Source organism: Colius striatus, chromosome 2, assembly GCF_028858725.1.
Source record: "Colius striatus isolate bColStr4 chromosome 2, bColStr4.1.hap1, whole genome shotgun sequence".
Lineage (NCBI taxonomy): Eukaryota > Metazoa > Chordata > Aves > Coliiformes > Coliidae > Colius > Colius striatus.
The window spans coordinates 114,393,606-114,410,229 of NC_084760.1; the positions used below are offsets into that span (position 1 = coordinate 114,393,606).

Here is a 16,624-nt window from a genome sequence, read left to right on the forward strand (position 1 = left end):
TACAGAAAACATGCTTCCATGTTTGCCAGTCTAAAAATATTGGTATGTAAAAGCCGGTTAGAGAGGAAGTACAGAGAAAATAATGGGCTATTTTCTTACAGTTGATTAAAGCAAAAAACCAAAACCAGCCAACCAAAATCCTCCAAAACCACAAACCAAGACACTGACAGGTTCACAGAAACGTTTCATTTTGAGAAGGGGCTGGCCAACGTGGAGGGTTGGCAAAGATACAGAAAGTGAGTAGATATTAACAGTAAGGAGAAGTCAATGAAATATCTGCAGTTGCTGAAAGAAATTGGAGCTATAGAAAAGAGGTGGCATTTCTTGTTCTTCTACATGTCAAGGAGAGCTCTGACAGAAAAAATAAGTAGAAAGCATACTATTGCAGTACTGCAAACTAAATAGGGTAGTCAAATGTAGTACTTTACCTGAAGTATTAATTTCTTGTCCAATAGTAAATATCACTGGTTGGTGACAATAGCTTATATTATGGTAGTTTGTTGTTTAATATTTGCCATACTGCACTGATGGCTACTTTTTCCCCCAAGCTTCTGTTTTCTTAAGAAACTTTTCTTTGTTTTTAAGGTTTTCAAACATCTTGGCACAGAAGTGCTTAAATCTGCTTTTGAAGGTTATAATGCCTGTGTTTTTGCATATGGACAGACTGGATCTGGGAAGTCCTACACCATGATGGGAAACACGGTATGTTGTGTTTTCACAGAGTCATAAAATTTAAAGGTTAAAAGATCTCAGGGGTCATCTGGTCTAACCTTTCTTGGCCAAAGTAAGGTCTAAACAAGACTGCCTAATGCTCTGTCCTGCCGACTCTTCAATGCCCCGTGTTGGGTAGCTCATCACTTCCCTGGGGAGTTATTCCAATGACAGTTTGTTCTCATTGTGAAAAATTATCCTCGCATATCCAGTCAGAATCTCTCCAGAAGTAACTTGTACACATTACCCCTCATCTTGGAATCTCTCCACAAGTAACTTGTATAGATTACCCATCTTTTCCATGTGACTCCTTGTAAAAAAGGAGTCTCCATCTTCTTTGTAGCCCTCCTTTAAGTACTGGGACTGGCAATAAACTAAGCCTCTTTTCTCAAGGCCGAACAAACTGTGTTTTCTCAGTCTTTAAAAGCCTCATAAGACAGGCTTTGCAGTCTCTTGATCACCTTTGTGGCCATTCTCTGGACCCTCTCCTGCCTATAAATATCGTATAGTGTAGACCAAAACTGAACACAGACGTGGCCTGACAAGCTGTCAGTAGTGGGATAATGATTTCTTTCTCTGGTGGTGATGCCCTTGTTGATGCAACCCAGCATCCTGCTGGCTTTCTTTGTTGTAAAGAATGGGAGTAATTTCTTCCAATTGCCTCCTTGACTGTCCAAGGACAGAAAGAACCCTCTAACCTGTTGGGACCAATGAAGCCTGTTTGCCAGGCAACCTCTACAGGTTTCCTTCTTTAATCCTTGGGGGGAAAAAAATGTCATGTCTTGTCCCAGCAGAATTGAAAAGGGAAATATTGTCACTTGTCCTTCCTAAGACAGATCACTCTTCTGAAATGAAGTGAGATTGGCCACTTTGCACCTCCTTTAGGAGAGTAAATTAGCTGTAAATCTTTTTCTTTCTGTTCTCACAGAATAAGTAGCTTTATGTTTAACTTCAATATGGTAGGCAGAATAGACTTTTGTAACCAGAAAAGATCTTATGACCTAGATGTGGATTTCTATTTCAGAAATTTATAAAAGAGACATTTTTATGAGACTCCCTCACTGTCTGTAATGACCTTAATCATCAAGACATTTTGCAAATGAATATGTGCTGGAGTTTGTTTGACACTGTTCAATAATAAAGGTCTAATCTTCTTGCCATGATACATAAATACTTTAATCTGGCTTTATACAGAGGATGTGTAAAATATACTCATCCACCAAGTTAAATGCTTGAAAATTGATGGCCCTGTCAGAGAGACTGTGCTGCTAGAAGTAAACTGGAATTGGAAAGAAATTTTCTTTTTCCCCTGTTTCTCCTTGAAAAAGTATGAATTCTATTCTCATTTTGCTTTCAATATCTGCTGGTTTTGGCTCTGGAAGGCTTCTTCTGCAATACTGTGTGCAGCAATCATTTCAACAAATATGTTTATCAATTAGAATAAGTCTTGAGCAGAGATACTGTGATATATAAAATATGATCTATCAGGAGGTCAGACTTGTGTATGCAGGGAAAGGAAGACTGTGGAGGAACCAAAGTCTTCCAAGATGTGATAAGCTGTTGCAGAAAGTAGGGGAATGATTTGTTCCCTATGTCCAAGATAGAAGGGTAAGAAATGCACGGAAAGAAATGCATAGCACGGAAAGAAAACAGGCTTTTCATAAGGAAATTCAGCTCTGGAGTTAATGATCTATATTGGTTCTACAGATTTCTATGACTGGAAACTCTTAACACAGAAGAAAACTCTCAGAGATGTAGTTGATCCTGCCCAGGAGGTGCAGGGGATGAAAGGGGAGAAAATGTTTAAATATAGTGTACATTTTACTGATAAAATATGCTGGGAACTGTGTGTTCTTCCTTTCTCATCACTGTATTGCTGTGGTTGAAGTTACTCAATTAGAGCTAATATTTCCTATTTTAAGAGTCTTTGCAGTTGCTAAATTATGTCAGACGCTAATGATTTGCCTAAAACTTTGTGATGGATCTTTCATGTTTTTTCCCTAAGCTTTAATTAAAACTATTCAGGTGTTTCCAAGCGTGAGATGAAAGAAAAGTCTTTCTCCTCTTACTGTGTTTTAAATGAAAAATGTGTGCAGATTTCAAGCTCTGAACCCTGAAACTTTATCTGGAGGTAGGAATTGGTATGTTATTGGGAAAGGATGCTCCTCTGTTACCAAAGGCAACGGTCTCAAAGAAAGCTTTGATTAAGCTGCAAAGTCCTCCCTTTATCTAGTGGTTATTACTTTTTTTAAAACCAAGGTGCAGTCAGGTGAAGGGCTAGGCATGATGGAGGGAGAGAATAGATTATTATTTTGAAGAATGAAATCTGGTTTGAGAAGGACAGAAAGGCTCTTATTAAGAGGAGGAAGAATCTGGACAAGGGCAAAATGGAGGGATAGAGTATGATTTTAAAAAAGAAAAGGGCTAGATGGTGAATCAGGAATTATATCTGGGCAAAACAAAAGAGGAAGAGGAGCTCAGAGATGGCACCTGGAAGAAGATTGCTGGGTCAGAGAAAGCAGAGGGAAGCTGAAGAATGAGAACAGAGGGGAGCAACGTGGAGGATCTTGGGTAAAAATGGACAGGTTTTATGTGGGGATCTGAGTAGAAGACAAATCTTTGCCTGTGGAACACTTGCCCTGCCAGAGTGTGGTGCAGGGGAGTTTACTGTCTTTGTGTTTTCCTGCTGCCAGGTATCTCTAGAATCCCCCCAGACAAACTCTTGGGTGCCTGGAGTGCCTATGCTCACATTGGATATTTTGTCTGGTTTGTCCTAAGTTGCCTCCTACTTAATTACAAGGCCCCTAACTCTAAGCAAGAACATTTCTTGCCTCAGCGGTGCATAGAATTAGAATTAGTCCATTGCATCAAATCTCTTACATGTTTTTGGACTGGAGGCAAATTGTAGCTGACAGACTGTTTTGTAAGCTACTTCTGAGTTTGCAGCTCTGAGCCCAAGCTCATCTGTATGTATATGTCCCTTCTCTTTATTCCTGGAAGCCATATTAACTCATTTCAGCGCTGAAGGAGTGTTAGATGCTGTCTTCTGAAGTGGTGGGGAGGTGGTGTGCTCAGCAGGTAGCTGGTCATCTACCTAATCAGACTTGGTGGGAATGGGGCTACTGAGAGGAAGCAGCCCCTTGTCAGCTGAGACCGCAGCTGCACGGCACTCTCCTGCTCTGCTCTGCTGCTAGGAAAAACCCTGGCCTTGACTTACTGTCTTGCTGCTTGGTTGGAAGAGGGTTTCCTTGGAGCAATGGGAAGAGGATTGCTGCATGCTGAGTGTCTGGATATCTCAGCAGTGCTAGCTGCTGCCTCACAGTCTGACATGCGTTTGACATCAATGGTGTAGCAGCAGCCTCACTGGGATGAGGCTTAATTCTCAAGTGCTGGCTTAACTGAGAAGTTGACATCCTGCTGTTGCTGGCTGCTGTGTTAGCTGAAGTGACAAGGACCTTGTAATGGATAGTTACAGCCGTGCTAGTAAACCATGTAGTCTGTAGGGATCTTTAAGCAAGAATATGGGGTTTTTTTTTTTAGATTGCTTTATTGAACTGATCGAAGACTTTATGCGTAACTGCAGTTGAGCATTCAGAAGTTAAATACCAAATTCGATTCACTACAGTGAATGTAGTTTTCATTTTGTTCTTAATTGCTAATTTGTCTGAAGGGCCTGCTGCATCTTTGATGACAGGAAGGAGTGTGAGCTGGGGATTGGGAGTTTGAATGAGAATGGCTCATGGATGCCTGTGCATGTCTTTTGTCCCATTCTCTGCAGATGTTGCTGAATCTGTAGTGAACTGAGAACAAGTTAGAAAAACAGTATTGAGATAAGGGAGATCATATATTCCTCTGAGGAGCCAGGTTCTGCCTTAAGCAGCTGGGATTATTTGAACTAAATGAGAAGGGCAAAATATATCCCAATAGCAAAGAATTTGAGCTAGCATATATGTTCCAAAACACACACGAGGATTGAAGTGATATAAGTGACTACAGTTAAAAAAAGGCAAGAGAGTCTTTGTGCATATTCCCCCTTGTTCAGTTGTAGAAACTCCCAACTAGTTATCTTGGGTTCTGGTTTTAAAAATGTATTGTACGTGCAAATATAGACTTGGAAGTAAGAATTGTTGTTATTGCAGGGGGATGCAGGTTTAATACCTCGAATTTGCGAAGGATTGTTCAGCAAAATAAGTGAAAAAACAAAGCGGAATGAGGCATCCTTTCGAACAGAAGTCAGGTAAGTCTTGGCATGGTAATTGTTTGCTGGTTATCAAACTTGTTTCAGTTACAAACACCCTGTTTCACCTTATCTCTGAGAAAAGTGTGTGTTTTTCCATGCTTGGCCTCAGTCCTATAATTGATTTTTGTTGGCAGTTGTAGTCAAAATGTGCAATATTTCTACCTTCAATCCAACAGCTGTGCATTTTGCTTTATTTAAATGATAGTGGAAATGCTTTTGCTGCTGGAACAGCATCTTCCTTATTTTTACCCTTTATTTCAGGGTAAATCCTGATTTTGTTAATGTCTGCTCCCTTTCTACTTGGTTCTTGCTTTTTTGTCAGTAGTCATTAGTATCTTAAGGCAACATTGGATCCATTTGCTTCTTGCTTTCAAACACAGTGATGAGATGGCTTTCCTTTTTGAGTGAGTCAGTGGTTTTCTAATCTTTTTCTTGCAGTTACCTGGAAATTTATAATGAACGTGTGAGAGATCTTCTCAGACGGAAGTCGTCGAAAACTAATAATTTACGGATACGGGAACATCCAAAAGAAGGGCCCTATGTTGAAGGTAAAAACACTTTCAGTGTTTTGCACTGGGTATTTTATTACCTTTATATATTCTAGATTGCTGTGTCTAGCTGCATATTATTTTATCTTTTAAAATATGAGTGATGGTGGATACAGTTTCTTTGATATAAAAGCATTAAGGGAGAGTAGCTTCTCACTTTGTATCCCCACATGCTTTCCAAATCCCAAGATTATTATACATATAAATTTTTTATCTGTAAATGTATAACCGTTTTAAAAGTATTGAGGGGTGCAATTGATGTTAAGAATTTGTTGACTGTAATTTAAAAGTCTTTAATATTTAAATGGAAAGAACCTATTAGGATCTAATTGTCTTAATCTGTCATCTACCAAGGAAGGGTAATGTCTCTTCAGGGATTATCACAGAATCATGGAATGGTAGGGGTTGGAAAGGACCTTTAGAGATCATCTAGTTCAACCCCCCTGCCAAATTAGGTTCACTTAGATCAGGTCACACAGGAATGTGTCCAGGCGGATCTTGAAGACCTCCAGAGAAGGAGGCTTCGTACCCTCCCTGGGCAGCCTGTGCCAGGGTTTCCTCATGTGAACAGTAAAAAAATTTTTCCTTATGTTTAAATGGAATTTCTTGTGTTCCAACTTCTTTCCATTACCCCTTGTTCTATCACGGGTTACAACAGGAAAAAAAGGATGCCCCAACCTGCTGACATCCACCATTTAGATACATGTAAATATTAATGAGATCCCTCCTCAGTCTCTTCTCCAGACTAAACATCCCGCAGCCTTTCCTCATGAGGAAGATGCTCCAGTCCCTTGATCATCTTGGTGGCCCTGCACTGGACTCTCTCCAGCAGTCCTCTGTCACTCTTGAGCTGAGGAGCCCAGAAGTGGACACAGAACTCCAGATGCGGCCTTGCCAGAGCAGAGTTAGAGGGGGGAGCAGAACCTCCCTTCACCTGTTGGCCACACTCTTCTTGATGAATTCCAGAATGCCATTGGCCTTCTTGGCCACAAGATTGTGCTTATGTTGCTGCACTAAATACTTTAATAAGATTGTATATTTTTTTCTTAATTTACTGTAAATGTGTAAAGTCTGCATTCCTCACATCGGGCCTCGTGCTTTTCTTTATGTGATAAACAAGGCTGCCCAGGGGGATTGTGGAGGCTCCTTCCTTGGAGGTCTTCAAGACCCTCCTGGACATGTTCCTATGTGACCTGATCTAGGTGACCCTGCTTCTGCAGGGGGGTTGGACTAGATGATCTCTAAAGGTCCCTTCCAACCCCTACCAGTCTATGATTCTGTGACAATAAACACTAACTGCAGTAACAAGGGTAATTTGTAAAAAAAATAAATGCATGGATAAGCCTGCTGTAACTCTCTACTTTCCTTTAGATTTGTCTAAACATTTAGTGCAAAACTATGCTGATGTAGAGGAACTTATGGATGCAGGAAATATAAACAGAACGACGGCCGCAACTGGAATGAATGACGTCAGCAGCAGGTCACACGCCATTTTCACAATCAACTTCACTCAGGTAGTAAAACTAAATCGCCCTCCCCCGTCTTAATATGTGTTTGCTTTCAGGAATTCATCTGATGAGTAAAAAGATAAGGTTGTCAAATAAGCAATTATAGGTGGATAATGACTACGTGGTTGTCTCGTGATAGAGAAATTTAAAAGTGTGAAAATACTGTTTTGAGCATTATAAATATGTTGATTGGTGATTATAATTTTAAAATATCCAGTGTGATGTGATGACAGAAAATGATATTTAATAGATTTTGAGGAGATAATTACTGGGAGTTGAGGCTGGCTGAATAACCGTGACTGGTGCTGGTGTGTTTCACCATGCTGCTGTTGCAGGAGTGAGGGAGGAGTATGGTGTGTGAGACTTCAGCCGGAGCTGAACAGGGGCTACTTTTAATGTTCTGATTGTTGTGCAGGGTTTATGAAAAGACCTGACTCCATGGCCCAAATTGTAAAATGTAGGAACATTTTTGAGTGATTTCTCGATGACTCTTGATATGTTACTATTGGAAATGTGTTTATATTCCTTGATTTACTGAAGGAATAATGGAGAAATTTAACTTTCTTTTTCCTCAGAATAGTTATCTTTTTGTTTACATGTAGTAAACTCCTTTTCTAATGACTCTTGCTCTTCATTGTTGTTTTGGGGAGATGAAGACAAGGTAGCATAGAGGTGGTTCACACTCCTGATGGGTATTTGTGTGTTTCTCCTCAAAAACATGCACATAAAATCCCATCCACCAGCTCTTTGTTTGTGATGAATTGCTCATTGCAAAGCTTTCAGAAGAGGGTGAGAGGCAGGCAGCAAAAGGGTTTTGTTCCGTTATTGTACTGTAAAAGTAGAAGGAAGTTTGAAACAGGACAATCTGAGTTGATTTATATGAATTAAGATAAAAACTGTGAAGAAGCCTCAGTTAAAAATCATAGAATAAAATTGCAATTGCTACTTAGTTGAACTTGGAGGTAGAAGGAGAAATTGAGTGTAAATGTGTCTGTGTAGGCTATAACTTGTTGAAAGCTAAATGTAAAATGTTGAAAGCTTAATAAAACGAATGCGGCACATATTCACTGTGTATCATCTAACTACCAGTTCACAGCTGTCAGTGCTTGTGTCTTAGTGACTAGAAAGTTGCAAATACTACAATTGAAAGAAGAAAGATTGTGTGGGAGTTATGCAGCAATTCATGATCAAATGCCTTTCTGTGGCACCCCTAATACACCTGTCTTCTGAAGCTCTGCTATTGTAAACAAGTTAAATTCAATCACGACAGGAAAAAGGCCACTCAGTTGGATTCAGTAAGCTTTCAGAATTTTGTACCTTAGCACATTTCTCTTTGTGTTTTGTTTTTGTTTTCTTCTCCTGTAGGCTAAATTTGATTCTGAAATGCCTTGTGAAACTGTTAGCAAGATTCATCTGGTAGATCTTGCTGGAAGTGAGAGAGCAGATGCCACTGGTGCCACAGGGGTTAGATTAAAGGAAGGAGGGAATATTAACAAATCTCTAGTTACTCTGGGAAATGTAATTTCTGCCTTAGGTAAGTCCCTGGTGTTTGTGCTTGTCTCTTAGTTTGGTTTTTAGTCATGAAATACCATTGTGTTTATTGACTCAGGTTTCTGTTCATTTTTACTTACACAAATAATGGCCTAATGCATACTGTTTTTGAAAATGAGTGAAAATACTTAATTGTCTTTTTTTTTCCGACCTCCACATCACAGCTGATTTATCTCAGGATGCAGCAAATCCTCTTTCAAAGAAGAAACAAGTATTTGTGCCTTACAGGGACTCTGTGTTGACTTGGCTGTTAAAAGATAGCCTAGGAGGAAACTCCAAAACTATAATGATTGCCAGTAAGTGTTTTTAAATTACTTTTTTTGCATCCTGAACAGTTCATGCTTAATACGAGTGACTGCAAATATTTAGATTCCAGATGCTTTGTTAAAGCAGGACATTGTTTACACTTCTTTGAGTTTTCTGGTAACCTCTGCCTTTACCTGCACTCTGGGGAACATCTCTTCTAGCAGTGAACAGTCTAGTTTATTAATGTCATAAACAGTAGGTATACGTCCTAAGTTTGAGAGCTTCATTTTCCTCTGCTGATTATCTGTTTGGGTGTGTATATATCTCTGGCTGAGCATTTGGTCACAAATCTAACTAGGCATCTGGATTATATATGTACAGTTGTCAGACATTTGGTTGCATAAGTAAAGATCATTCAAATTTATGTGCCTAATTGTTTGCATTGGCTCTGACATCTGTCTACCTCACTCCTGTGTTTCTCTGACATATGCAAAGTGTAATGATTAGCTAATCTGACCAGTTCAACTTCGAGTAATAATCCCTGTTTATTCTTGAGGTTCATTTGCATTACAGACAGCTCTGTTACTCATGGTAAATAAACCTGGACCTACATGACGTCTTGTACTCCCCTGTCCTTATGTCTCTCCTCCCTAGGTTACAGATTTTGATTCCCAGTAAAAAAAAACCCCAGTGTTGTGCATCTAGTCAATACTGATATGTGAATCAGTTTGTTTTTCCAGAACTATGTTGTGTTTTTTCAAAACGGTGTTGTTTTTTCTTGCATTAGTAGCAGAAGCAACCTTATCTCTTTTGGCATTTGATGGGATAAGACTGTCGTTTTTATTTAACTGACTTTTTGAGTGCACACAGCGCTTGAGCTTCTTGTCTAAGTTTAATTATTTATGATCAATCATCTTACAAACTTTTCTTAGAGTTTCCTTTTTAACCCTAGGAAGCTCTGTAAGGATCACTTAGTTTAAAAACCTGCCTATGGCATTTGTATTGCAGGTTTATCAACAATTTGGGATGGGAATTCCATTCCCCAAAAAAGGAAGTGATGCTGGGATGATGTTTTATGTCGAGGAGAGGATTTTGGATGTTGAGATGTAAGATGTGAAAAGAGCAGCTCTGAAATGTCTCTCTTTCCTGCTGAAGTGAAATGCAGCCTGACTAATGCTGTCCTCTCTCGGGAATGGCAGAAGAGCAGATGATCTTTAGAGATCCCTTCCAACCATTCTGTAATTGAGGGATAAAATGCATTGGATTGAGTTCTGTCTCTGAATGGCTTTGTTACAGTCAAATTCTCTGGATAGTGGTTCCTTTCTGCCATGATTTTGGGGATGTTTCTTGTATCCATGCCACTGTTTCGTCAGACTGATCTTAGTACCAAAACAGCATCTTGGATCAGGCTCTGCTTTGTTTTTCTGGCTGTTGGAGTAACACACTACTGGCTTCTTTCTTCTTGATCCTTTATTTCAGTTACATGGTTGAGTAATTTTTATTTTTTTTCCTTGACAGAGGGATTGAGAAGTTTTTGAAACACAATGAGCTTTCAATACCTATACTAATGATTACAGTGCCCAACTGCTTTTTCGGCTACTTCCTTATCCTCTAATGATGCTTCTGCTAGGCAGAGCCCTGATGGCTGATCTTTTCTCCAACAGTAACTCTACTGGTAATGTGGCTCAATTGCCTAACAGAGCCTGACAAGCTGTCCTGATACATTTGGCCTGTCTTTTCGGTAGCTAAACACACAGAAAAGCAGGAAAGTCATCTCAAACTATAGGAAAGGATCTTACAAAAATACATCCAATTCTGATTTGTCATGCTTCTGTGACATATTGTAACATTCTTCCAGAAAGAGAATAATTAAGTAGTGGTGAGGAGACAGTAAAGTAGGGAAGTGATAGTATGGACTAGGGAAAGTATACTCAGTCCAAGTACATCTCCCATAATTAAGAGAGTCTTTAGCAGCAGAACATTATTTATTGCTGTTCAGAGAATGAAGAAGGGTAGAATATTTTGGTTACTTAATTATTTTCTCAGGTGTGTTCATTGTCTGCCTGTCTAGGTCTTGTGCTCTGTTTGATTATCAAGATTTCTGGTCTCTCATAATTTTTGCATGGTGTTCTCTTCTGTATTTTTGCTCATGTATTTGGATGCAGTATTTTTTTAATTGGGAACATCTTGTATCTTGTCAGGAAAATGAAGTGAAGGATAGCTTTAGCACTTTCATTTAAACTCCCATTGTTTTTCCTGGTGAAGTTTTCTGTAAAAATAGTACTGGTTTCTCTTGATGCATCAAATAGGGAGCAGTTCTGTGTGCTGTCAGATGCCTGCAGCTCAGCAGAACAGATAGGTTTATAAATTATAGAAACTCTTCTCTTGTTAAGGTTTTCGTGTCTGCTTTTTCTGTGATTGCTGTTTAATTTCCCTTGAAAACTTAGACTGAACCTACTGTGCTTTTGCCTGAAATGACTTTTCCATTCCATGACTATATTTGTACTTATAAAATACTGACTGTTTTGCCTACTGCTCTTGTAAAAAAATTGCAAGAAAACCTGTAAAATATTCAAATAGAATGTTTATGCTTACCAGAGAAATAGAAATGTTAACTAGTTTGACAGTGAGATTTCTTTACAATGCTTTTACTGTTGGACCTGGTTATTCTAATAATCTATTCTACAGCAGTGTCGACTTAAGCAAAGTTACAATGACATGAAAGGAGTGGAGCTAGGTGGAGTATTGGAACACATTGTAGCCATACTGGTTAATCATACATTTCTATCTTCATCCACATTAAGTTGATCCGGCTTCTAAAATATAAACTAACTTTACGAAATGAAACGTGGTGCTGGATAAACTGTTTCTGATTTCATCTCCTTAGCTATTTCACCTGCTGATGTCAATTATGGAGAAACTTTGAGTACACTTCGCTATGCAAATAGAGCCAAAAACATCATCAACAAGCCTACTATTAATGAGGATCCTAACGTCAAACTGATCCGTGAGCTGAGAGCGGAAATAGCCCGATTAAAAGCCCTGCTTGCTCAAGGGAATCAGGTTAGCTTTACTTGGAATTTATGTGTAATTTTCTGTGAGTTATAACATCTATTTCTAGAATGTAATGAGATAATTATCTTTCATTATATTGATTTGAGTAAACAAGCTCTATGAAGCTATGAATGAATATTATTTTCCTGATTGAATCAGTTTCCATATGGCCAGTAGATTACCTCTTTTAACATAAGAGGGGAAAACTGTCATCCCAAAGCTTTTAACTTTCTCTTTATATAAACAGAGCTTGATTGCAGTGTGCTGTGGAACAGGTAGTCACCACAGCATAAGGGGACCGAGCAGTAATATATTTTCTGGGTCTAGCCTGATTGACTGAAGACATACTTTATCTAGGATCTTAAAAGAAGTAGAAGGTATAGAGTATTTGACACGAGTAAATCTAAAAATGTAGGACTACAGATGGATTTGAACAATACATTTGGTTTGTGTTTGGCTGCACATTAGAGAGAACAATATAGAGAACATGTAACGTGATAAACATGTGAAAGTATTTTCAGAGGTGATATAAGAAAATTTGTCACACAATTATTTGTTTTGCACAATTCTCTTTGTTCTGTCAGCATTAGTTGCTATAAATGTGTGATGTACAAGCTCAGACTTAATTTCTCCTTTGTTTCCAGGATGGTGAGACAAGCTAACTGTAAGCTTCAAGTTGCACCAGGGGAGGATTAGGTTGGAGATGAGGAAGAACATTTCACTAGGAGGCTTGTTAGACATTGGCATAGACTGCTCAGGGAGGTGGTAGAGTTCCCATCCCTTGAGATACTTAAATCTGTATAGCTGAGGTGCTGAAGGACATGGCTTAGTGGTGGGCCTGGCAGTGTAAAGTTAGTTAGTGGTTGGACTCAATGATCTTAAAGGTGTTTTCCAACGAAACAATGCAATGATTCTATGATAAGGAATATGCAGTGGGCTCAGACCAGTCTTCTAAATAACGTCACTTGAGACTGCCAGGTACCATACTTCAGCAAATACAATTTGGAATTACCTGAAACAATACTTGAGATTTATTTCTAGAACTCTCTAATTTTATTGTAGGTGGTCTGTGAAATATGAACTGTCAGTTCAGCATAGACTTTGGTATTTCAGCTAGATTTCAAACCGTAAAATATTTGCTGAAAAAGGGGATGGGACCACAGTTGGAAGCAGTAATAAGTATTGTAGATGATTGAAATAGAATTCTACTTTGTTACAAACAATTAGAAAACTATGGGTTTGAATTACTTTCTTAATGTTTCTCCCGTGATCTTTATGAGAAGAAAATTAATTAGTTTCAAAATACGGTTTGATTTAGAGTTAGCAAGGTAGATGGGACTTGGACCCCTTTGAAGATCTAATGCTTTGACCTAGTTCCAAGCTGTAAAACAGTGGATATCAGAAAACAAATCTGGTTCAGTTGTAGGATGTGATAGATGGCTGTATGACAGACAATAGAGAACTTGCTTAAGTTAATTGAATTTGTGATGGCTGGTAAAACAGCAGGTGGTGTTATTATGTATGCACGGTAGAATATAAATCTCTGTATAATTTCTTTTGTGGTTTTCCTTTATATTCCCAGAATACTGTATTGCAAATTCCTCTGTAGATCACTGAAGATACTGGTTACCAAAATACAGTTGCTGGATTCAGTGTAGAAAGTCTCATAACAATGGGAATTGTTTGTGTGTGTTATGTAGTAGTTTCTAAGGCCCATTAATACATATTTGTTAAAGATGAGTGCTCTACATTTGTGTTACAACAAAATGGTAAACTCTTAGTGCACAATAAATGCTACAGAAATATAGGGACAGATGTATCAGGAATTATGTATTACAAACTTGTGTCTGGTTTCAGTGTCTCCATGTGTGTTACTATATACACAGTGAATGAAAAAGGTACCCTCAAGCAGATGATTTGTATGTGAAATATCTGCTTTGACAAGATTTTGACTATTCTGTTTACAGTATTTCAAGGTAAAATGATGTATAGTGGAATTCAAAACACTTCATCCTAAATACTCCAAGTTGAACAATTGCATTTCTTTCATTTGATTATGCCAATAATAGTTACTTTTTTTCTTCTTTGTTATTTTTTAACTTGATGATGTTTACCTTTTACACTTTTAGATCGCACTCTTGGATTCTCCAACAGCTTTAAGTATGGAGGAAAAGCTTCAGCAGAATGAAGCAAGGGTGAGTTACAATTTCATAAGGTAGTTTAAAAAGAAAGAGGCTTGGAAATATTCCCTGTTTAGATAAAGTTCAAAAGAATAATTGTTCTCTAATTTTCAATCTTTCATTCTTTGTTCAGTCATTCCATGTTACATCTTTTCTATGTACTTGCCTGTTTTTAAAGCTACCCCAAACCATTTTTAAAAAAACAGACTTCAGAAGAAGAGAGAGGAAAGGTATTTGGAATCATTCAGCTACGTGGCAGCAAATACTCAGTTCTGACTGTTGTTAGCAAGATGCCAATCCAATGTAGATATGATGCTTTCAAAAAACAGAGGCTTCTGAGCTGGTTTTAATTGTAAGGTTTATGCTGATGCTGCTTGGTCTTTCACAATTAGAGAATAAATACATTACTGTTTTGAGCTAAGTAATTGGTAATACCAGTTTTAAAGATATGTTTCAATACCTTTTTAATATCTTTTAACTGAAACTTAATAGCAAAAATAGACGAAATACTTGTATTTGTATGAAGTATAGCTGCTAAGTAGACTATGGGCTTCTCTGTAAGGCAAGTTTCTGCCAGGAATGCATTTTACAGCATTTTTTACAGTATGTGCAGGAATCTGGACTGTGGTATATTCAATAGTTCAGGTAGGACCTGTACAACCTTAGTGTGAGCCTTCAGTTGCAATTTCTTTTTCATATTCATACTGGGTTTGTAAAAAGATTTTAACTGAATCAGAGATGAATAATAATAATAATATTGTTGGTATGTGTAGTATTCTTTTTTATGCACAAACAAAAAGTTTTAATCTAACAGTAGCTGACTAATATAAACTGCTGCCTATATGCTAATTAGAGTATGTTATTCATGCTCTGACAGTAATCACTGCTTGTCCTGCTCAGAAGTGTTGGCCCCTCTATGTGGGGAGCATACTGAGCATATTTCATTATCTTTTGTCAGCCTCATTAGAAGGTTATGTGATTATTATTCATGGTAATTACAATAGACATAATTACTGAAATTTCTTAGTAGATATTGCAGTGGTTATATTTTTTTATAATTGAATGAGTGCAATAATTAATTTGTTTATACAGATCTAAAGACTATTATCACCATATTTAAATTATCTGCCAAATATATAGTGGCTTTCTTTAATGAGGTGATTTGTCCTTATGTAAGAATAATTTAAAACTTATTTCTAAGGAATAAAATTTGTTCTTGGATGGTGAATAGACTTACAGACCTTTTTCATGTTTTTCTTGGATCTTTTCGGGTTTTTTGGTTTTAGCATTTCAATTAGGAACACTAGGAATGATAATGATGCATTGGAAAATGTGCTTACTTTTCTTTGTTGAAATCTTGAGATACAGATAGAGATGAGATTAGTTTCTTTACCTCTTGTTAATTAATTTGCAGCTCATCTGCAAGGACAACTAGGAAAATAGACTGCGTGTGGCAAATGTGAGGGTGTTTGGAGGACCTACATTAATGACTTTTTTTCTATGGTGGTCTTATATGTGAAGTAATAAAGGGATATAGCTGTGGTGGTGAGGTTTTTTTCACAGCTTGTGAATTCAAATAATAGAAGTTTATGTATGCTTCTAGGAGATTTTATATTTAGTTCCTGCACAGAAATCTGGTGATGTAAAAAATTAAAGCTTGTATGTGTGTATATATATATATTTATTTAATGTGATGATGATTCAGCGTCAGCCAGAGCTCAACCCAAAGCACATTCTATGCACGGCTTGCTAAAAAGTCTGAAAGGCTCTGAAATGAAAAGGGCCTTTACCAATGTAGTAACTGTGAGAGTTAACTTGTGAGATGAACAACTGGATGAGTAGGAAAGTCAGGACCTCAGCGTTCTGTCAGTCTGACCTTGGAGCCAGGAAGAGTTAAGGAGTAGATCATCTGGAGTGCCATCACACTTGAGTACACATAAATACCTGTGCAGATCATGTGCAGGACAACCAGGTGATCAAGCCCAGTCAGCATGAGTTTATGGAAGGCAGGTCCTGCTTGATTAACCTTATCTCCTTCTATGTAAAGAGGAATGAGGAGGAAAGGCTGTAGATGTTTATCTGAGCTGTAGTAAAGCCATTGTAATGTATTCCCAGGGCATTCTCCTGGAGAAACTGACTGCTTGTGGCTTGGACAGACACATACTCTTTAAAAAGCTGTCCGGATGGCTGAGCCCAAGGAGAGGTGGGAATGGAGTTAAATCCAGTTGGTGGTCGGTCACCAGTGGTGTTCCCCAGAGCTCAGTGTTAGGGCCAGTTCTGTTTGACATCTTTACCAATGATGTGGATGAAGGGATTGAGTGCACCCTCACAGTGTTTGCAGCTTGAGCGTAGGAAAGCTTTCCAGAGGGATCTGGACAGTCTGGATTGATTGGCGAATGGTATGAGATTCAACAAGAACAAGTGCTGAGTCCTGTACTTGGGTCACAATAACCCCATGCAATCCTATGCAAAGATATTGAGGTGCTGGAATGTGTCCAAAGAAGGACAATGAAGCTGGTGAAGGATCTAGAGAACAAATCCCATGAGAAGTGTCTGAGAGGGCTGGGGTGTCTGGCCTGGATGAGG

At 38.3% G+C, this 16,624-nt stretch overlaps 1 protein-coding gene across 5 annotated transcripts in view; it reads left to right on the top strand.

The window, feature by feature from the left end:
* Window positions 1–16,624, top strand: part of KIF16B (kinesin family member 16B) — a 137,753-nt gene that overhangs the window by 20,044 nt on the left and 101,085 nt on the right. For 4 of the 5 annotated variants that reach the window (XM_061989218.1, XM_061989220.1, XM_061989221.1 and 1 more), the window contains exons 4-11: window positions 586–702; window positions 4,851–4,948; window positions 5,390–5,499; window positions 6,871–7,013; window positions 8,373–8,541; window positions 8,723–8,854; window positions 11,692–11,867; window positions 13,988–14,053. In XM_061989218.1, the coding sequence (XP_061845202.1) occupies window positions 586–702; window positions 4,851–4,948; window positions 5,390–5,499; window positions 6,871–7,013; window positions 8,373–8,541; window positions 8,723–8,854; window positions 11,692–11,867; window positions 13,988–14,053 (1,011 nt within the window). The remainder of the gene's footprint in view (window positions 1–585; window positions 703–4,850; window positions 4,949–5,389; window positions 5,500–6,870; window positions 7,014–8,372; window positions 8,542–8,722; window positions 8,855–11,691; window positions 11,868–13,987; window positions 14,054–16,624) is intronic. The other variant, XM_061989219.1, reaches the window with a different exon arrangement.